Source organism: Pseudophryne corroboree, chromosome 11, assembly GCF_028390025.1.
Source record: "Pseudophryne corroboree isolate aPseCor3 chromosome 11, aPseCor3.hap2, whole genome shotgun sequence".
NCBI lineage: Eukaryota > Metazoa > Chordata > Amphibia > Anura > Myobatrachidae > Pseudophryne > Pseudophryne corroboree.
In genome coordinates, this window is record NC_086454.1 from 248,459,804 (window position 1) to 248,482,913 (window position 23,110).

The window sequence follows — 23,110 nt, forward strand, 5'->3', positions numbered from 1 at the left end:
TGATTGGTGTGGCTGGTATGAGTCTTACCCGGGATTCAAAATCCTTCCTTATTATGTCAGCTCGTCCGGGCACAGTGTCCTAACTGAGGCTTGGAGGAGGGTCATAGTGGGAGGAGCCAGTGCACACCAGGTAGTCATAAATCTTTCTAGAGTGCCCAGCCTCCTTCGGAGCCCGCTATTCCTCATGGTCCTTACGGAGTTCCCAGCATCCACTACGGACTACGAGAAATAGAATTACCGGTGAGTAAATTCTTATATTATATATATATATATATATATATATATATATATATATATATATATATATATATATATATATATATATATATAAATATGCGCGCTGTCTGGGTTTTCCTGGGTCAGTTTGGCGCTGGTGTGTGCTGGCATACTCTCTCTCTGTCTCTCCAAAGGGCCTTCTTTAGGGAATTGTCCCCTTATAGTTATATCCCAGTGTGAGTGGGGTGTCGGTACGTGTGTCGGCATGTCTGAAGCGGAAGGCTTATCCAAAGAGTAGGTGGAACAGATGAGTGGTGTGTCAGTCGGCGGTGCCGACTCAGGATTGGATGGATTTGTGGCATATGTTAAATGCAAGTGTAGCTTCACTACATAAAAGGCTGGACAAAGCAGAGTCCAGGGTGTCGACAGGTGTTCAATCTACAGATCGCACCGACTCACAGGACCCGTCGGGGTCTCAGAAACGTCCCTTCTCACAAATAGGGGACGCAGATACCGACACGGACTCTGATTCCAGTGTCGACTATGATGAAGCAAGATTGCACCCCAAGTATTCAGTGCATGATTATTGCAATAAAAGATGTTTTACATATCATTGATGAGCCCTCGGTGCCCGACACGAGGATACACATGTTTAAGGGAAGGAAACAGGTTATGAATTTTCCTCCTTCCCATGAACTAAATGAGTTATGTGAAAAAGCTTGGGAAACTCCAGATAAGAAGCTGCAGATTCCCAAAAGGGTTCTTATGGCATACCCTTTCCCTACACAGGACAGGGTACGTTGAGAATCCTCTCTCACAGTGGACAAAGCCTTAACACGCCTTTCCAAGAGGCGCTACCGTCCCCTGACACAGCGGCCCTCAAGGACCCTGCGGACCGCAGGCAGGAGACTACATTAAAGTCTATTTACACACATACTGGTACTTTGCTTAGACCGGCAATTGCGTCGGCATGGGTATGTAGTGCAGTAGCAGCGTGGACAGATACCCTGTCATCTGGCCTTAATACCCTTGATAGGGATACAATTATGTTAACATTAGCGCATATTAAGGACGCAGTCTTATATATGAGGGACACTCAAAGAGACCTTGGATTACTGGGTTCGAGAGCCAATGCTATGGCTATTTCGGCAAGAAGAGTCTTATGGATCCGCCAATGGACGGGGGATGCAGAATCAAAAAGGCATATGGAGGTTTTACCTTACAAAGGTGATGTATTGTTTGGGGACGGCCTCGCGGACCTGGTCTCCACAGCTACCGATAAGTCTACCTTTTTACCTTTTGTTCCCCAATAGCAAAAGAAACCTCCACAATATCCGATGCAGACCTTTCGGTCGCATAGATCCAGAAGAGGTCGGGGCTCCTCTTTCCTCGCCAGAGGTAAGGGTAGAGGCAAGAGGACACCTTCTGCGGCTAGTTCCCAAGAGCAGAAGTCCTCCCCGGCTTCCGCTAAGTCCACCGCATGACGCTGGGGCTCCCCTGCGGGAGTCCGCACAGGTGAGAGCACGCCTTCGACTATTCAGCCAAGTCTGGGTTCAGTCAGACGTGGACCCTTGGGTGATAGAAATAGTCTCCCAGGGTTACAAGCTGGAATTCGAAGAGGTGCCCCGCGTCGATTTTTCAAGTCGACCTTACCAGCTTCTACCCCAGAACGGGAAGTAGTGCTGGCTGCAATTCAAACGCTGTGTCAACAGCGAGTGATTATCAGGGTTCCCTTGAGCAAACAGGGAAAAGGGTATTATTCAACCCTGTTTGTGGTCCCGAAGCCGGATGGTTCGGTCAGGCCCATTTTAAATCTAAAATCCCTAGACCTGTACTTGAAAAGATTCAAATTCAAGATGGAATCGCTCCGAGCGGTGATCGCCTGCCTGGAAGGGGGGGATTTTATGGTGTCACTGGACATAAAGGATGCTTACCTTCATGTCCCCATATATCCCTCTCATCAGGAGTACCTGAGATTCGCGGTACAGGATGGTCATTATCAGTTTCAGAAAATTATGGTGATCCTGCGCAAGCAAGGAGTCACGATTATCCCATACTTGGACGATCTCCTGATAAAAGCGAGGTCAAGACAACTACTGGAGAACGTGTCACTCTCTCAGAGAAGGCTTCAGCAACAGAGTTGGATTCTCAATCTGCCAAAGTCACAGTTGGTTCCGACAACTCGACTGACGTTCCTAGGCATGATACTGGACATGGAACAAAAGAATGTTTTCTTCACGTGGGAAAAAGTCCAGGACCTCCAGAACATGGTCCGAGACCTGCTAAAGCCGAAAAGAGTGTCGGTTCATCAATGCACTCGGGTTCTGGGGAAAATGGTGGCAGCTTACGAGGCCATTCCCTTCGGCAGGTTCCATGCAAGGATGTTTCAATGGGATCTTCTGGACAAATAGTCCGGGTCCCATCTACAATTATCAAAAAATAACACTGTCCCCCAGGGCCAGGGTGTCTCTTCTATGGTAGCTGCAAAGTGCTCACCTTCTAGAGGGTCGCTGGTTCGGCATTCAGGACTGGATCCTGGTACCCATGGACGCGAGCCTCCGAGGATCGGGAGCAGTAACCCTAGGAAGAAATTTTCAGGGACTGTGGTCAGACCAGGAGTCCTGTCTACACATCAACGTGTTGGATCTAAGGGCCATATACAACGGCCTTCGACAAGCGGAGGGTCTTCTTCGCAACCTACTGGTTCTGATTAAATCGGACAATGTCACAGCAGTGGCTCATGTGAACCGCCAAGGCGGGACAAAAAGCACAATCGCAATGGCGGAAGCCACCAGGATTCTTCGCTGGGCGGAAAATCACTTAAGCGCTCTGACAGCTGTCTTCATTCCGGAGCAGACTTCCTCAGCAGACACGATCTCCATCCAGGAGAGTGAAGACTTCATCAAGAAGTCTTTGCAGAGATAACGAGTCTCGGGGGAGTTCCTCAAATAGACATGATGGCGTCACGCCTCAACAAGAAGCTGCGGAGGTATTCTGCCAGGTCCCGGGACCCTCAGGCAATAGCAGTAGACGCTCTGGTAACACCATGGGTATTCCAGTTGGTCTATGTGTTTCCTCCTCTTCCTCTCATTGCAAAAGTGTTGAGGATCATAAGACGAAAGAGTACAGACAATTCTCATTGTTCCAGACTGGCCTCGAAGGGCCTGGTACTCAGATCTTCAGGAGATGCTCACAGAAGATCCTGGGCCTCTTCCTCTGAGAGAGGACCTGTTACAGCAGGGGCCCTGTCTGTTCTAAGACTTACCGCGGTTACGTTTGACGGCATGGCGGTTGAACGCCGGATCCTAGCTGAGAAGGGTATTCCGGAGGAGGTCATACCTACTCGAATGAAGGCTAGGAAGGAGGTGACGGCAAAACATTATCACCGTATCTGGCGGAAATATGCCTCTTGGTGTGAAGCCAAGAATGCTCCTACGGAAGATTTCCATCTGGGTCGTTTTTCTCCACTTCCTACAGACAGGAGTGGATATACAGTACAGATTTCGGCCCTGTAGATATTCTTTCAGAAGGAATTGGCTTCTCTTCCAGAAGTCCAGATTTTTGTAAAGGGAGTGCTACACATCCTGCCTCCTTTTGTGCCCCCAGGGGCACCATGGGACCTGATCATGGTGTTACAGTTCCTTAAATCACACTGGTTTGAACCCCTTCAAACGGTGGAGTTGAAGTTCTCACCTGGAAGGTGGTCATGTTGTTAGCCTTGGCATCTGCAAGGTGTGTGTCAGAATTGGCGGCCTTGTCTCACAAGAGCCCTTACTTGATTTTTCATGTGGATAGAGCAGAAGTGAGGACTCGTCCTCAATTTTTACCTAAGGTGGTGTCTTCATTTCAGATGAAACAACCTATAGTGGTGCCTGTGGCTACGAGTGACTTGGAGGATTCCAGGTCCCTGGATGTAGTCAGGGCCTTAAAGATTATGTAGCCAGGACGGCTAGAATTCGGAAAACAGAAGCATTTTGTCCTGTATGCTGCCAACAAGATTGGCACGCCTGCTTCGAAGCAGACTATTGCGCGCTGGATCTGTAACACGATTCAGCAGGCTTATGTTACGGCTGGATTGCCGTTAACGCATTCAGTAAAGGCCCATTCCACTAGGAAGGTGGGCTCTTCTTGGGCGGCTGCCCGGGACGTCTCTGCATTACAGCTTTGCCGAGCAGCGAACACTTTTGCTAAATTCTACATGTTTGATACCCTGGCTGATGAGGACCTAGCATTTGCTCAGTCGGTACTTCAGAGTCATCCGCACTCTCCCGCCCGATTGGGAGCTTTGGTATAAAACCCATGGTCCTTACGGAGTCCCCAGCATCCTCTAGGACGTAAGAGAAAATAGGATTTTAAACCTACCGGTAAATCTTTTTCTCCTAGTCCGTAGAGGATGCTGGGTGCCCGTCCCCAGTGCGGAAATCTGCAATACTTGTATATAGTTATTGCTTACATAAGGGTTATGTTACAGTTAGAATCGGTCTTGGACCGATACTGTCATTTGTTCATACTGTTAACTGGTTATGTGTATTCCAGGTTATATGGTATGATTGGTGTGGGCTGGTATGAATCTTGCCCTTAGATTAACAAAATCCTTTCCTTGTATTGTCCATCTCCTCTGGGCACAGTTCTCTAACTGAGGTCTGGAGGAGGGGCAGAGAGGGAGGAGCCAGTGCACACCATACTAGAAAGTTCTTTTAGGTGCCCATGTCTCCTGCGGAGCCCGTCTATACCCCATGGTCCTTACGGAGTCCCCAGCATCCTCTACGGACTAGGAGAAAAAGATTTACCGGTAGGTTTAAAATCTTATTATTTTTCTGTATGCTCTTTCGGCAACAGCATACCAGCACCGTGGGGGTGGGGTTTATCGGTCTCAGGTTTCAGAGCCGCTTCCCCGCTGCAGGACCACCGTCCTGAGAGGTTGTTGTACAGCGGGGCACTGCGCCTTAGCGGTCACAATCGCAAGAACGCCGCACACCCCTAACAATGGGGGTATTTCAGAGTTGATCGCAGCAGCAAATTTGTTAGCAGCTGGGCAAAACCGTGTGCACTGCAGGGGGAGCAGATATAACATGTGCAGAGAGAGTTAATTTGGGTTGGTTATATTATTTCTGTGCAGGGTAAATACTGGCTGCTTTATTTTTACACTGCAATTTAGATTTCAGTTTGAACACACCCCACCCAAATCTAACTCTCTTTGCACATGTTATATCTGCACCCCCCCCCCCCCCCCTGCAGTGCACATGGTTTTGCCCAACTGCTAACAAATGTGCTGCTGCGATCAACTCTGAATTAGGCCCATTACCTGAAGGTGACAAGAGTGGTGAGTACAAACCGGGGGTCCCTTGGTTCTTGGTGCGGCAAAAACGCAGGGGTGGCATACGGGACCCGCTATAGCCCCCCTGTGTACACTGGCAGCGGTAGTGGAAACTAACACTTCTGTGATGTTTTTACACTTCTATGGAGACTTTGCCAGTATAAATATCTACGAAGCTCCGGCGCCATTACAGGGGGCAGAGCTTCCTCAGAGCGGGACCAGCTGCGTTTTGGCTCCTCTACGCAGGAAAACTGGTACAGGGGTGTAGCAAAGGGGGAGAGCCGCTATTGTACACAATCTGTCCTGAAAAGGACTAAAACTCTGGTGTTACACCGTGATATAACAGCTTGGAATCTCACTGGGGCTGTTTAGCTTGGGTGTGCTGTTCCCTTCTCTCTGTCTCCCTCTCACATACAGTAAGGGCAGGCTTGCTATTTTATATTACTTGTCTGTGTGTATAGGTGTTGTTTACTGTAAACATGGTAAAACACCATGTATGTCACACCAGATTCTCTTCCTTTACATCTGGTTCCATATCATGTGAACAATGCAGCCAGTCCTCACAACTCGGTGAGGGGGCTGGTGGGGAGGGTAAAGAGCCTTCTTGGCTGGGTGCCATTAAATCCATGATGTCAGATATGTCATTTCAGCTCACTGCTAATACTCAGAAAACTCAACAACTGCAGCAGGCTGTTGCAGACCTAGCTGCAAGGGCAGATGTTCGACAGCCCCCCCCCCCCCCCCCCCCCCTCCCTAGATCAGGACCACAAAAACGTGGGTTACCTGCTTTACTCGGACTCTGATGAGGAGATACAGGAGGAGGGGGAAGACTTGGCTCTTGTTACTGGGGATTCCCCTTCTACACAGGGTATTGAGCCCCTCCTTCTTGCTATACGGAACGTGTTAAAACTCCCTCTAGAGGATGCTGCAGCACAGCAGTCGTTTTGTTTAACACAAAACAGACTCCGTGTCACTTTCCCTGATTCTGCAGAACTGGATGACCTGTCTAAGTTAGCCTGGAAAAATCCAGATAAGAAATACCAAGTGACAAAACGGTTTTTGCACACTTTCCCATTTGCTCCTGAAGGCAAGAAACTCTGGGAAGAATCCCCGGCTGTAGACGTATCCGTGTCTCGCCTATCTAAAAAGGCGGTACTGCCAGCTGCGAGCTCCTTTACCTTAAAGGACCCGGGGGATAGAAAAATAGACTTCAGTGTAGTCTCTATTTACACAGCTGCTGGTATAGCACAAAGACCGGTCATTGCCGGTTGCTGGATGACTCATGACATTCATACGTGGGCTACTCAAATTCAAGAGGCCTCTTGGGTGATATGTCTCTGGTCACTACGGTGACTCTCCTAAAACACATTCAAGACACTTCACGCGTCCTGTGTGACTCTCTCAAGGAGATAGGCAATATTAATGCTAGGACTACTGCTATGGCAGTGTCGGCACGCATAGCTGTGTGGTTGAGTCAGTGGATAGCGGACGCAGAGTCCAAGCACAGTGTAGAGTCTCTTCCTTTTTCAGGGAATTGGCTCTTCGGGTGGAATTGGATACGTGGATTTCAAAAGTTACTGCGGGGAAATCCACGTTTCTCCCCTCTGGGTGCCCCGCCGGCTAGATGTTCCTACCCGGGGCTGTCTGCCTAGTCCTTTCGGTCTAACAGATTTAGATCTAGGGTCAGAGGTACCTCCAATGCGGCTCGAGGCATCAGAGGTAAGATGAGAAAACCAGCAACCGCAGGTTCTCAGGACCAGAGCACCAGTTCAGCTTCCACTAAGACCTCGGCATGACTGTGCCCACCCACCCCGAGGGGATCTCGAGGTGGGAGCTCTGCTGCGTCACTTCAGACAGCTCCTGCCTGGATACCTGGGTAAAGGACCTCATTTCTCAGGGCTACAAGCTGGAGTTCGACGGCGCTCCTCCCCAACGGTTTTTAAATCAAGCTTACCAGCTTTGGAGGATACGCTTGTTACGCTGCAACAGGCCATCCTAAATTTGGTCCAGTCCCAAGTCATTGTTCCAGTGCCATTACAACAGGGAAAGGGTTACTACTCCAACCTGTTCGTGGTACCGAAACCGGACGGTTCGGTAAGGTCCATTTTGAATCTAAAATCCTTGAACCCTTACCTAAAGGTTTACATGTTCAAGATCTAATCCTTGGGAGCAGTGATTGCGGGCCTGGAAGAATGGGAGTTCATGGTCTCACTGGATATAAAGGACGCCAATCTCCATATCCCGATTTGGCCACCTCACCAGGCTTACCTGAGGCTTGCCCTGCTGAAAGATCACTACCAGTCCAGGCGCTACCCTTCGGCCTGTCCACAGCTTCGAGGGTGTTCACGAAGGTGATGGCGGAGATGATGTTCCTACTCCGGGTCCAGGGGATCAATATTGTCCCTTATCTGGACGATCTCTTGATAAAGGCGAGATCCAGGGAGCTTTTATTGTTCCATATAGACAACACTATCCAACTTCTGTCAACCCATGGGTGGATCCTCAATTTACAGAAGTCCCACCTGGAGCCAACTCAGCGGCTCCTGTCCCTGGGAATGTTGCTGGATACTGTGGCCCAGAAAGTGTTCCTCCCAGAGGACAAAGCGAGAACACTCCAGGAGATGGTCCGAATGGTTCTACGGCCTACTCAAATATCCATCCACCTTTGTATAAGATTGTTGGGGAAAATGGTAGACTCATACGAGGCGATCCAGTATGGAAGGTTCCATGCCAGAACATTTCAATTCGATCTCCTGAGCTTGTGGTCCGGATCACATCTTCAGATGCACCAGATTATACGGCTGTCACCTCTGGCCGGGATTTCCCTCCTGTGGTGGCTGCAGTCCTCAAATCTACATGAAGGTCGAAGTTTCTTGATTCAGAATTGGATCCTCCTCACGACAGATGCGAGTCAGAGAGGATGGGGAGCGGTCACCCAGGGGGCTCAGTTCAGAGCAGGTGGTCAGCCCACGAAGCCCTACTTCCGATCAACATTCTGGAACTTCGGGCGCTCTACAATGCTCTGCTTCAGGCCTCTCCTCTACTCAGGGGTCGCGCGATCCAAGTTCAGTCGGACAATGCCACGGCAGTGGTGTACATAAATCGTCAAGGAGGGACAAAAAGCAGGGCCTGCATGCGAGAGGTGTCAAAGATAATCCTCTGGGCAGAAGGAAATGCAAGAGTAATGTCCGCAACGGTGGGGCTGCTCACAAAAAGACATGATGGCTTCTCGACTCAACAAGAAGCTTTGCTGGTATTGCTCACAAACCAGGGACCATCAGGCGAGGGCAGTAGATGCACTGACGTTGCCTTGGCCTTACCGGCTGGTCTACCTGTTTCCTCCGATTCAATTGCTCCCAAGGGTGCTAAAGCGAATCAGGAGTCAGAGTCCAGGCAATTCTGATTGCCCCATATTGTCCTCGGAGGGTGTGGTACGCGGATCTTCTGGACATGTCTGTCGAAGAACTTTGGCCTCTGCCAGTAAGAAGAGATCTTCAACAAGGACCGTTCGTCTACCCGGACTTACGGCGACTTTGTTTGATGGCTTGGAGGTAGAGCGGAACATCCAAGATCACCTTTCCAGAAAGGTTATTGCTACCATGGTTCAGGCCAGGAAACATGTGACGTGACGTCAAAACACTATCATATATGGAGAAGATATGTCTCTTGGTGCGAGTAACGCATGTATCCGCCTGCGGAGTTCCACTTGGGACGTTTCCTGCAGGCTGGTGTGGATAAGGGCTTACGTCTGGGTTCCATTAAGGTCCAGATTTCAGCTCTCTCAATTTTTCTTCCAGAAGAAATTGTCAGTGTTGTCAGAAGTTCAGACCTTCTTGCAAGGGGTACTTCACATACAACCTCCTTTTGTGCCGCCCACGGCACTCTGGGATTTGATTGTAGTGTTTTAATTTCTACATTCCTCCTGGTTTGAACCTCTGATGACGGTAGAAGACAAGTGCCTCACGTGGAAGATGGTGATGTAATTGGCACTGGCTTCTGCTAGGCGTGTTTCAGAGTTGGGGGCCCTATCATGTAAAAGTCTCTACTTTGTCTTTTACGAGGACAGAGCGGAGCTCAGGACTAGGCCGCAATTCCTGCTGAAGGTTGTCTCTGCCTTCCACTTGAATCAACCTATTGTGGTTTCGTCAAGTTCTGGCATTGGATGCTGTGCGAGCCTTGAAGATATATATCAAGAGGACGGTTCTGATCAGAAAGACTGATTCCTTGTTTGTGCTATATGATGCGCAGAAAAAGGGTTGCCCTGCTTCTAAGCAGTCCATTGCTCATTGGCTTAGGCTTACTATCCAACAGGCCTATGTGTCGGCAACCTTATCTGTTCCACAGTCTCTGAAGGCCCACTCTACAAGATCGGTGGGGGTCTTACTTGGCAGCTGCCCGTGGAGTCTCTGCCTTGCAACTATGCTGAGCTCCTAACTGGTCGGGGAAGAACACCTTTGTGAAGTTCTACAGGTTTGATACCCAGTTTGGGCAGGCGGTGCTGCAGACGTATCCGCACATTCCCGGCCGTTCTGGAAGCTTTGGGACGTCCCCATCGTACTAATTCCCCAATATCCCTTATGGATGCTAGAGAGGATTTTAATTCCCGGTAAATCCTTTTCTTGTAGTCCATAAGGGATATCGGGCGCCCGCCTCAGTACGTAGACTTTTCTGCAGGTTTTCTCTTATATGGTTACCTGTTCGGCTGTTGCTGTTTTGTTACCAGCCGTTGCTGGTCATTTTATGTTGTTGGTGTGCAGGTGTGTGAATCTCACCACTCATTGTTATGTTCCTTCTCTCAAGTATGTCCATTCTCCTTCGGGCACTATTTTACTTATAACTGCCTGTGGGAGGGGGCATAGAGGGGTGGAGCCAGCACACCCAGTTGAAGAAATTTAAGGTGCATCGGCTCCTTTGGACCCCGTCTATACCCCATTGTACTAATTCCCCAATATGGAACCCTTATGGACTATGAGAAAAGGATTTACCGGTAGGTAATTAAAATCCTGTTGTTGAAGGAGCCACAATAAAACTTGCGTAAACATGAAAAATGTATGCCATTGTACTCCTCTCCATTTGGCTCCCACTACTGTAGGGTCAGTAGTGATATCCTGAAGCTTTCTGGCATTACATTTTTAGGTCACTTTTTTTTCTTTTTTTCTTTTTTTTTTCTTGCTTCAGACATGTAAATAAATGTAAGCTTGTGTGGTTTACATGCAAATGTTTGGGTCCGACTGATATTATCAAGCCTTAGGGGTATATGCAATTGCGGTCGAATTCCCGAAATTGTCGAATTTCGGGAATTTTTCGCCAAAAAAAAAAAAATCGTCAATGCAATTCAGTGCTTTCCGTCAAAAAAAACGGACTTTCAAAATTCGACTTTTTGAAATTCGACTTTTGTCAAATTCGACTTTTCTGCAATGATACAAGTGCTGCAATTCGACCAAAGTGTATTCAATTCAAGTTTGGAAATTCGACAACAGTGCTTTTAGACAGTAAATTCGTCATTTTCAATCCGCCACACTTTGGAGGGTGAAACCAATAAAAAAAATTAAAAACATGTTTTTTTTGGTGTTTTTTGTTTTGGTAATAGCATATCTATTTATATTAGAAGGGATTAGGTACTTGGTTTGTCTTTTTTGGATGCACAAGCATTATTTATATATTTTTAAATATATATATATATATATATATATATATATATATATATATATATATATATATATGTATGTATGTATATATATGTTTATATATATATATGTATGTGTGTGTATATATATATATATATATATATATATATATATATATATATGTGTATGTGTGTATATATATATATATATATATATATATATGTATATATATATATATATATATATGTTTATATATATATATGGGTGTGTGTGTGTGTGTATATATATATATATATATATATATATATATATATATATATATATATATAATATATATTTTTTTTTTTTATATAGCTGGAACGGTAAAATCAAGGAAAAAAATGGCGTGGGGTCCCCCCTCCAAAGCATAACCAGCCTCGGGCTCTTCGAGCTGGTCCTGGTTCTAAAAATGCGGGGAAAAATTTGACAGGGGATCCCCCGTATTTTTAAAACCAGCACCGGGCTCTGCGCCTGGTGCTGGCGCAAAAAATACGGGGGACAAAAAGAGTAGGGGTCCCCCGTATTTTTTACACCAGCATCGGGCTCCACTAGCTGGACAGATAATGCCACAGCCGGGGGTCACTTTTATACAGCGCCCTGCGGCCGTGGCATTAAATATCCAACTAGTCACCCCTGGCCGGGGTACCCTGGGGGAGTGGGGATCCCTTCAATCAAGGGGTCCCCCCCCCAAGGGCCAGGGGTGAAGCCCGAGGCTGTCCCCCCCCCCCCCCCCCCCCATCCAAGGGCTGCGGATGGGAGGCTGATAGCCTTGAGAAAAATGTCAGAATATTGTTTTTTCCAGTAGTACTACAAGTCCCAGGAAGCCTTCCCCGCAAGCTGGTACTTGGAGAACCACAAGTACCAGCATGCGGGAGAAAAACGGGCCCGTTGGTACCTGTAGTACTACTGGGGAAAAAATACCCAAATAAAAACAGGACACACACACCGTGACAAGTACAACTTTATTACATACTGCCGACACACACATACTTACCTATGTTGACACGCCGACTGCCACAGTCTCCGACGATCCGAGGGTACCTGTGAAAAAATTATACTCACCTTCCAGCGTCCAGAGATAAATCCACGTCCAGAGTATAATCCAGGTACTTGGCAAAATAACAAAACGCAAAAACCCGTGCCAGCGGACTGAAAGGGGTCCCATATTGACACATGAGACCCCTTTCCCCGAATGCAGAGACCTCTCCGTGACAGCTGTCACTGAAAGGTCTCTTCAGCCAATCAGCGAGTGCAACGTCCTTGCACTCTGCTGATTGGCTCTGCGCGTCTGAGCTCAGACAGCGCATCGCAAAGCCTCTCCATTATATTCAATGGTGGGAACTTTGCGGCTAGCGGTGGGGTCACCCGCCGGTCAGCGGCTGACCGCGGGTAACCCCCCCGCTGACGGCAAAGTTCCCACCATTGCAAGTAATGGAGAGAGCTGTGCGATGCGCTGTCACTGTACAGACAGCGCACAGCCAATCAGGTGAGCGCCACGTAGTAGCGCTTCCTGATTGGCTGAAGGGACCTCAGTGACAGGAGTCACGTGGGGTCCCGGCACATTCGGGGAAAGGGGTCTCATGTGTCAATATGGGACCCCTTTCAGTCCGGCATGGTCGGGTATGCGGTTTGTTTTTTTAACAAGTACGTGGATTATACTCTGGACGTGGATTTATCTCTGGACGCTGGAAGGTGAGTATAATTTTTTCACAGGTACCCTCGGATCGTCGGAGACTGTGGCAGTCGGCGTGTCAACATAGGTAAGTATGTGTGTGTCGGCAGTATGTAATAAAGTTGTACTTGTCACGGTGTGTGTGTCCTGTTTTTATTTGGGTATTTTTTTCCAGTAGTACTACAGGTACCAGTGGGCCCGTTTTTCTCCCGCATGCTGGTACTTGTGGTTCTCCAAGTACTAGCTTGCGGGGGAGGCTTGCTGGGACTTGTAGTAGTACTACTGGAAAAAAACCAATATTCTGACATTTTTCTCAAGGCTATCAGCCTCCCATCCGCAGCCCTTGGATGGGGGGGACAGCCTCGGGCTTCACCCCTGGCCCTTGGGTGGCTGGGGGGGGGGGACCCCTTGATTGAAGGGGTCCCCACTTCCCCAGGGTACCCCGGCCAGGGGTGACTAGTTGGATATTTAATGCCACGGCCGCAGGGCACTGTATAAAAGTGACCCCCGGCTGTGGCATTATCTGTCCAGCTAGTGGAGCCCGATACTGGTGTAAAAAATACGGGGGACCCCTACTCTTTTTGTCCCCCGTTTATTTTGCACCAGCACCAGGCGCAGAGCCCGGTGCTGGTTTTAAAAATACGGGGGATCCCCTGTCAATTTTCCCCCTGCATTTTTAGAACCAGGACCAGCTCGAAGAGCCCGAGGCTGGTTATGCTTTGGAGGGGGGACCCCACGCCATTTTTCCCCGGGTTTTTCCCGTTTTTTTAATTCGCGGCAAAATCCGGCAAATCGGCCGTTTTTCGCCCGCGGGAATGTCGAATCCGTTTTTCATTGAATATGGTGAATTCCGGCAGCCACCTGCCGGAATTCACCTGTCGAATTGTGTCGAATTAAAAAAACGGCGATAATTTGCCGCGATTCGCCCGCAATTGCATATACCCCTTAGAGTTTGTGGCCATTTTTCTGCAAAGACTGATGCAGCTCATTTGATTGACTTCTAGGCTGCCTGAAAAAAATAATGTTCCAACACTTGCTGTTGTGCGCTCCCTGGAATATTTGGACAGTCACGACAATAGGTGAGCAATACTCAAGGTGCTTGTAGAGTGACTCCTCAATTCTATCACAATAAAACAGTCCAGGTAGAACCGAAACGTCAGAATGACTATTTAAAATTGCTTGAATAAATTTTTTTTTAACTTCCTGGATGAAGACTGATTGTTTTATTGTGACTCTATCGGTCATCTGATACAGCAACATTGCCAGCGTGACCTTTTCAGGAAAAAGACAGGACGAATTGGCTACCTACCAAATAAGAGTTGAGGAGACTACAGGCACCTTGAGTATTGCTCACCTATTGTCGTGACTGTCCAAATATTCCAGGGAGCGCACAACAGCAAGTATTTTGAACATTATTGAACTTTGTTGGGGTGAAGGTGACCACCCCGTCTGTTGACTGCAGCACTTTTGTAGTGAAGCGCTGTCTTCTCATCTTCTTTATAATGCCTGAACAAAAATAGTTAAGGAAAATGTTTGTGGAAGTTTGTTGAGCAGAGTTGTGGCCTTGTCTTGGGCTCCCACTGGAGGGCCACATGTAATCCGGCCCGTCCACTGGTTGTGCATATTACTGTGCTTGGCCTACATTACAATGCCTCTGTCCTGACTCTCCAGGAGCAGGCAGGCATAATTGTCAGACGCAAGCAAATCTGTATGTGTAGGGTAGATTCATGTGAGATAGGAGTATACTCCCTCTGCACCAAACCATTGATGGCTAAATCATGCATAGAGTCAAGAGCTGCAGAGAAGTTAACCCACAATGAAGTATAAATGGAACTGGGTTGGCCAGACAGTGCTAGAGCTACAGAGCAGTGTGTTAACCACAGTATCCAAACTAAACAACGTTACTTCACAGGAAGCATGTATTGCTGTTCCACCTAAATGAGAGCTTATAGGTACCGAATTGTCCTCTTAGATATGTATGTTTTGTGTCTTAAAAAAAAGAAAATTTTATATATATATATATATATATATATATATATATATATATATATATATAGCCACTTGTATGACAGTAGAATTATTATGCAATACTTTAATTACCTGTTTATGCTGCAAAGTTAACAATCATCCTATAGAATAATGGTCATGGGTTATTCAGAGTTCTTGGTAAACCAAAAAAGTTAGCAATTGGGCAAAACAATGTTGCCCTGCAGGTGGGGCAGATGTAACGTGCAGAGAGAGTTAGATTTGGGTGGGGTGTGTTCAAACTGAAATCTAAATTGCAGTGTAAAAATAAAGCAGCCAGTATTTACCATGTACAGAAACAATATAACACACCCAAATCTAACTCTCTGCACATGTTACATCTGCCCCCCTGCAGTGCACATGGTTTTGCCCAATTGCTTACTTTTTTGGTTTGCTAACAACTCTGAATAACCCCCTTGGTGTGAATTTGGCTAGTATCTAAGAAGATTCTTCATGCATGCTCTGGGGCTGAACCAGTATACAATTTATAGCCTCCAAGTGTCTATATAGTAGAGATGAGCGCCTGAAATTTTTCGGGTTTTGTGTTTTGGTTTTGGGTTCGGTTCCGCGGCCGTGTTTTGGGTTCGAACGCGTTTTGGCAAAACCTCACCGAATTTTTTTTGTCGGATTCGGGTGTGTTTTGGATTCGGGTGTTTTTTTCAAAAAACACTAAAAAACAGCTTAAATCATAGAATTTGGGGGTCATTTTGATCCCAAAGTATTATTAACCTCAAAAACCATAATTTACACTCATTTTCAGTCTATTCTGAATACCTCACACCTCACAATATTATTTTTAGTCCTAAAATTTGCACCGAGGTCGCTGTGTGAGTAAGATAAGCGACCCTAGTGGCCGACACAAACACCGGGCCCATCTAGGAGTGGCACTGCAGTGTCACGCAGGATGTCCCTTCCAAAAAACCCTCCCCAAACAGCACATGACGCAAAGAAAAAAAGAGGCGCAATGAGGTAGCTGTGTGAGTAAGATTAGCGACCCTAGTGGCCGACACAAACACCGGGCCCATCTAGGAGTGGCACTGCAGTGTCACGCAGGATGGCCCTTCCAAAAAACCCTCCCCAAACAGCACATGACGCAAAGAAAAAAAGAGGCGCAATGAGGTAGCTGTGTGAGTAAGATTAGCGACCCTAGTGGCCGACACAAACACCGGGCCCATCTAGGAGTGGCACTGCAGTGTCACGCAGGATGTCCCTTCCAAAAAACCCTCCCCAAACAGCACATGACGCAAAGAAAAAAAGAGGCGCAATGAGGTAGCTGACTGTGTGAGTAAGATTAGCGACCCTAGTGGCCGACACAAACACCGGGCCCATTTAGGAGTGGCACTGCAGTGTCACGCAGGATGTCCCTTCCAAAAAACCCTCCCCAATCAGCACATGATGCAAAGAAAAAGAAAAGAAAAAAGAGGTGCAAGATGGAATTGTCCTTGGGCCCTCCCACCCACCCTTATGTTGTATAAACAAAACAGGACATGCACACTTTAACCAACCCATCATTTCAGTGACAGGGTCTGCCACACGACTGTGACTGATATGACGGGTTGGTTTGGACCCCCCCCAAAAAAGAAGCAATTAATCTCTCCTTGCACAAACTGGCTCTACAGAGGCAAGATGTCCACCTCATCTTCACCCTCCGATATATCACCGTGTACATCCCCCTCCTCACAGATTATCAATTCGTCCCCACTGGAATCCACCATCTCAGCTCCCTGTGTACTTTGTGGAGGCAATTGCTGCTGGTCAATGTCTCCGCGGAGGAATTGATTATAATTCATTTTAATGAACATCATCTTCTCCACATTTTCTGGATGTAACCTCGTACGCCGATTGCTGACAAGGTGAGCGGCGGCACTAAACACTCTTTCGGAGTACACACTTGTGGGAGGGCAACTTAGGTAGAATAAAGCCAGTTTGTGCAAGGGCCTCCAAATTGCCTCTTTTTCCTGCCAGTATAAGTACGGACTGTGTGACGTGCCTACTTGGATGCGGTCACTCATATAATCCTCCACCATTCTATCAATGTTGAGAGAATCATATGCAGTGACAGTAGACGACATGTCCGTAATCGTTGTCAGGTCCTTCAGTCCGGACCAGATGTCAGCATCAGCAGTCGCTCCAGACTGCCCTGCATCACCGCCAGCGGGTGGGCTCGGAATTCTGAGCCTTTTCCTCGCACCCCCAGTTGCGGGAGAATGTGAAGGAGGAGATGTTGACAGGTCGCGTTCCGCTTGACTTGACAATTTTGTCACCAGCAGGTCTTTCAACCCCAGCAGACTTGTGTCTGCCGGAAAGAGAGATCCAAGGTAGGCTTTAAATCTAGGATCGAGCACGGTGGCCAAAATGTAGTGCTCTTATTTCAACAGATTGACCACCCGTGAATCCTTGTTAAGCGAATTAAGGGCTCCATCCACAAGTCCCACATGCCTAGCGGAATCGCTCCGTGTTAGCTCCTCCTTCAATGTCTCCAGCTTCTTCTGCAAAAGCCTGATGAGGGGAATGACCTGACTCAGGCTGGCAGTGTCTGAACTGACTTCACGTGTGGCAAGTTCAAAGGGCATCAGAACCTTGCACAACGTTGAAATCATTCTCCACTGCGCTTGAGACAGGTGCATTCCACCTACTATATCGTGCTCAATTGTATAGGCTTGAATGGCCTTTTGCTGCTCCTCCAACCTCTGAAGCATATAGAGGGTTGAATTCCACCTCGTTACCACTTCTTGCTTCAGATGATGGCAGGGCAGGTTCAGTAGTTTTTGGTGGTGCTCCAGTCTTCTGTACGTGGTGCCTGTACGCCGAAAGTGTCCCGCAATTCTTCTGGCCACCGACAGCATCTCTTGCACGCCCCTGTCGTTTTTTAAAAAATTCTGCACCACCAAATTCAAGGTATGTGCAGAACATGGGACGTGCTGGAATTTGCCCATATTTAATGCACACACAATATTGCTGGCGTTGTCCGATGCCACAAATCCACAGGAGAGTCCAATTGGGGTAAGCCATTCCGCGATGATCTTCCTCAGTTGCCGTAAGAGGTTTTCAGCTGTGTGCGTATTCTGGAAACCGGTGATACAAAGCGTAGCCTGCCTAGGAAAGAGTTGGCGTTTGCGAGATGCTGCTACTGGTGCCGCCGCTGCTGTTCTTGCGGCGGGAGTCCATACATCTACCCAGTGGGCTGTCACAGTCATATAGTCCTGACCCTGCCCTGCTCCACTTGTCCACATGTCCGTGGTTAAGTGGACATTGGGTACAGCTGCATTTTTTAGGACACTGGTGACTCTTTTTCTGAGGTCTGTGTACATTTTCGGTATCGCCTGCCTAGAGAAATGGAACCTAGATGGTATTTGGTACCGGGGACACAGTACCTCCAACAAGTCTCTAGTTGGCTCTGCAGTAATGATGGATACCGGAACCACGTTTCTCACCACCCAGGATGCCAAGGCCTCAGTTATCCGCTTTGCAGTAGGATGACTGCTGTGATATTTCATCTTCCTCGCAAAGGACTGTTGAACAGTCAATTGCTTACTGGAAGTAGTACAAGTGGGCTTACGACTTCCCCTCTGGGATGACCATCGACTCCCAGCGGCAACAACAGCAGCGCCAGCAGCAGTAGGCGTTACACGCAAGGATGCATCGGAGGAATCCCAGGCAGGAGAGGACTCGTCAGAATTGCCAGTGACATGGCCTGCAGGACTATTGGCATTCCTGGGGAAGGAGGAAATTGACACTGAGGGAGTTGGTGGGGTGGTTTGCGTGAGCTTGGTTACAAGAGGAAGGGATTTACTGGTCAGTGGACTGCTTCCGCTGTCACCCAAAGTTTTTGAACTTGTCACTGACTTATTATGAATGCGCTGCAGGTGACGTATAAGGGAGGATGTTCCGAGGTGGTTAACGTCCTTACCCCTACTTATTACAGCTTGACAAAGGGAACACACGGCTTGACACCTGTTGTCCGCATTTCTGGTGAAATACCTCCACACAGAAGAGCTGATTTTTTTGGTATTTTCACCTGGCATGTCAACGGCCATATTCCTCCCACGGACAACAGGTGTCTCCCCGGGTGCCTGACTTAAACAAACCACCTCACCATCAGAATCCTCCTGGTCAATTTCCTCCCCAGCGCCAGCAACACCCATATCCTCCTCATCCTGGTGTACTTCAACACTGACATCTTCAATCTGACTATCAGGAACTGGACTGCGGGTGCTCCTTCCAGCACTTGCAGGGGGCGTGTAAATGGTGGAAGGCGCATGCTCTTCACGTCCAGTGTTGGGAAGGTCAGGCATCGCAACCGACACAATTGGACTCTCCTTGTGGATTTGGGATTTCGAAGAATGCACAGTTCTTTGCTGTGCTGCTTTTGCCAGCTTGAGTCTTTTCATTTTTCTAGCGAGAGGCTGAGTGCTTCCATCCTCATGTGAAGCTGAACCACTAGCCATGAACATAGGCCAGGGCCTCAGCCGTTCCTTGCCACTCCGTGTCGTAAATGGCATATTGGCAAGTTTACGCTTCTCCGACGACAATTTTATTTTAGGTTTTGGAGTCCTTTTTTTACTGATATTTGGTGTTTTGGATTTGACATGCTCTGTACTATGACATTGGGCATCGGCCTTGGCAGACGACGTTGCTGGCATTTCATCGTCTCGGCCATGACTAGTGGCAGCAGCTTCAGCACGAGGTGGAAGTGGATCTTGATCTTTCCCTAATTTTGGAACCTCAACATTTTTGTTCTCCATATTTTAATAGGCACAACTAAAAGGCACCTCAGGTAAACAATGGAGATGGATACTAGTATACAATTATGGACTGCCTGCCGAGTGCAGACACAGAGGTAGCCACAGCCGTGAACTACCGTACTGTACTGTGTCTGCTGCTAATATAGACTGGTTGATAAAGAGATGTCTATGTAACTATGTATGTATAAAGAAGAAAGAAAAAAAAAACACGGTTAGGTGGTATACAATTATGGACGCACTGCCTGCCGAGTGCAGACACAGAGGTAGCCACAGCCGTGAACTACCGTACTGTACTGTCTGCTGCTAATATAGACTGGTTGATAAAGAGATGTCTATGTAACTATGTATGTATAAAGAAGAAAGAAAAAAAAACCACGGTTAGGTGGTATACAATTATGGACGGACTGCCTGCCGAGTGCAGACACAGAGGTAGCCACAGCCGTGAACTACCGTACTGTACTGTGTCTGCTGCTAATATAGACTGGTTGATAAAGAGATGTCTATGTAACTATGTATGTATAAAGAAGAAAGAAAAAAAAACCACGGTTAGGTGGTATACAATTATGGACGGACTGCCTGCCGAGTGCAGACACAGAGGTAGCCACAGCCGTGAACTACCGTACTGTACTGTGTCTGCTGCTAATATAGACTGGTTGATAAAGAGATGTCTATGTAACTATGTATGTATAAAGAAGAAAGAAAAAAAAACCACGGTTAGGTGGTATACAATTATGGACGGACTGCCTGCCGAGTGCAGACACAGAGGTAGCCACAGCCGTGAACTACCGTACTTTACTGTGTCTGCTGCTAATATAGACTGGTTGATAAAGAGATGTCGTAGTAGTATGTATGTATGTATAAAGAAGAAAAAAAAACCACGGTTAGGTGGTATACAATTATGGACGGACTGCCTGCCGAGTGCAGACACAGAGGTAGCCACAGCCGTGAACTACCGTACTGTGTCTGCTGCGACTGGATGATAAATGATATAAAAAATATATATATATCACTACTGCAGCCGGACAGGTATATATTATATATTATATAATGACGGACCTGCTGGACACTGTCTGTCAGCAGAATGAGTTTTATTTTTATAGAATAAAAAAAAAAACAACACACAAGTGAAGTCACACGACGAGTGTTTAACTTTTTCAGGCAATCACAATATAAGTATACTACTAACTATACTGGTGGTCAGTGTGGTCAGGTCACTGGTCAGTCACACTGGCAGTGGCACTCCTGCAGCAAAAGTGTGCACTGTTTAATTTTAATATATTATGTACTCCTGGCTCCTGCTATAACCTATAACTGGCACTGCAGTGCTCCCCAGTCTCCCCCACAATTATAAGCTGTGTGAGCTGAGCAGTCAGACAGATATATAATATATATAGATGATGCAGCACACTGGGCTGAGCCTGAGCAGTGCACACAGATATGGTATGTGACTGAGTCACTGTGTGTATCGCTTTTTTCAGGCAGAGAACGGATATATTAAATAAACTGCACTGTCTGGTGGTCACTCACTATATAATATTATGTACTCCTGGCTCCTGCTATAACCTATAACTGGCACTGCAGTGCTCCCCAGTCTCCCCCACAATTATAAGCTGTGTGAGCTGAGCAGTCAGACAGATATATAATATATATAGATGATGCAGCACACTGGGCTGAGCCTGAGCAGTGCACACAGATATGGTATGTGACTGAGTCACTGTGTGTATCGCTTTTTTCAGGCAGAGAACGGATATATTAAATAAACTGCACTGTCTGGTGGTCACTCACTAGTAAACTCTCTGCACTCTCTACACTTCTACAGTACTCCTCCTAGTCCTAAGCTCCAGTAAATCTCTCTCTCTTATAATCTAAATGGAGAGGACGCCAGCTACGTCCTCTCCCTATCAATCTCAATGCACGTGTGAAAATGGCGGCGACGCGCGGCTCCTTATATAGAATCCGAGTCTCGCGATAGAATCCGAGCCTCGCGAGAATCCGACAGCGTCATGATGACGTTCGGGCGCGCTCGGGTTAACCGAGCAAGGCGGGAAGATCCGAGTCGCTCGGACCCGTGAAAAAAAACATGAAGTTCGTGCGGGTTCGGATTCAGAGAAACCGAACCCGCTCATCTCTGCTATATAGAGTATAGGTTTTGGGATCCTCCAACTTTTTCATTACCATTGGGAATTTATAACAAAGTAGATTTAGGGGGTAAATGTAATACCTTGGGGGTTGCAGACAGCCGCTAAACTTCAAGTAGCATTTTTCAAAGGCAAAACCAACCTGGTGGCTAAATTGCAGACCTTTTGTAGCTGCCTGCAATAGCCCATGGTATTACATTTACCTATTCTATTGCAAGGAGAGAAAAAAAGGCTTGGGTCAGTGGCTGTAGTTTCCGAATTGTAAAAGCTTTGGACTTTGCCTGCAAACTTTTAAAGTAGTAATGGTATTCTATTCTATTACATGACTGCTTTATGTGTTGATACCTTTTGCTTCTGTTTTTTCCCCCCTATTCACTCACAGGAAGGATTCCAGTGCTTTCTTCGCATTCCCTGTCACAGATTTCATCGCTCCCGGTTACTCTATGATTATTAAAAACCCCATGGACTTCAGCACAATAAAGGAGAGGATTAGAAATAGAGAATATGAATCAATAGAAGAACTCAAGGTAAGTGAAAGGCCAAGCTTTATCTTACAGTCCGAAAACGGACAAGGGGCAGATGTATTAATCTGGAGAAGGCATGAGGAAGTGATCAGGGCCGTTTCTAGGCAATTTGGCTCCCAGTGAGAGACGTAAAAATGCGTGGCCCCACCCCCCCCCCCCCATTCACATAAGAAAAAATGCGCCCCCCCCCCCCCCCCCCCCCCTTAGATATAAAGAGGAAAAGTATGCGTGCGTGATCCCGGCAAGGGGGCGTGGCCTCGTTAAAATGGGCGTGGCTTTGTTAAGATGGGTGTGGCCTCATCTGATATCATCACGGCCACCACACGATAAAAAAAAAAAGTCCTCATTTTACACATTACAGCAGGCACGCGACCCCATTTCTCTAACGTCCTAGTGGATGCTGGGAACTCCGAAAGGACCATGGGGAATAGCGGCTCCGCAGGAGTCTGGGCACAACTAAAAGAAAGCTTTTAGACTACCTGGTGTGCACTGGCTCCTCCCACTATGACCCTCCTCCAAGCCTCAGTTAGATTTTTGTGCCCGGCCGAGCTGGATGCACACTAGGGGCTCTCCTGAGCTCCTAGAAAGAAAGTATATTTTAGGTTTTTTATTTTACAGTGAGACCTGCTGGCAACAGGCTCGCTGCAACGAGGGACTAAGGGGAGAAGAAGCGAACCTACCTACTTGCAGCTAGCTTGGGCTTCTTAGGCTACTGGACACCATTAGCTCCAGAGGGATCGACCGCATGGAACTGGCCTTGGTGTTCGTTCCCGGAGCCGCGCCGCCGTCCCCCTTACAGAGCCAGAA

General features: G+C 47.4%; 1 protein-coding gene across 3 annotated transcripts in view; it reads left to right on the forward strand.

Moving 5' to 3' along the window:
• The window catches only part of BRD7 (bromodomain containing 7), a 159,150-nt gene that overhangs the window by 63,111 nt on the left and 72,929 nt on the right, over nucleotides 1-23,110 (forward strand). For all 3 annotated transcript variants that reach the window (XM_063945340.1, XM_063945341.1, XM_063945342.1), the window contains exon 5: nucleotides 22,162-22,306. In XM_063945340.1, coding sequence (XP_063801410.1) covers nucleotides 22,162-22,306 — 145 coding nt within the window. The remainder of the gene's footprint in view (nucleotides 1-22,161; nucleotides 22,307-23,110) is intronic.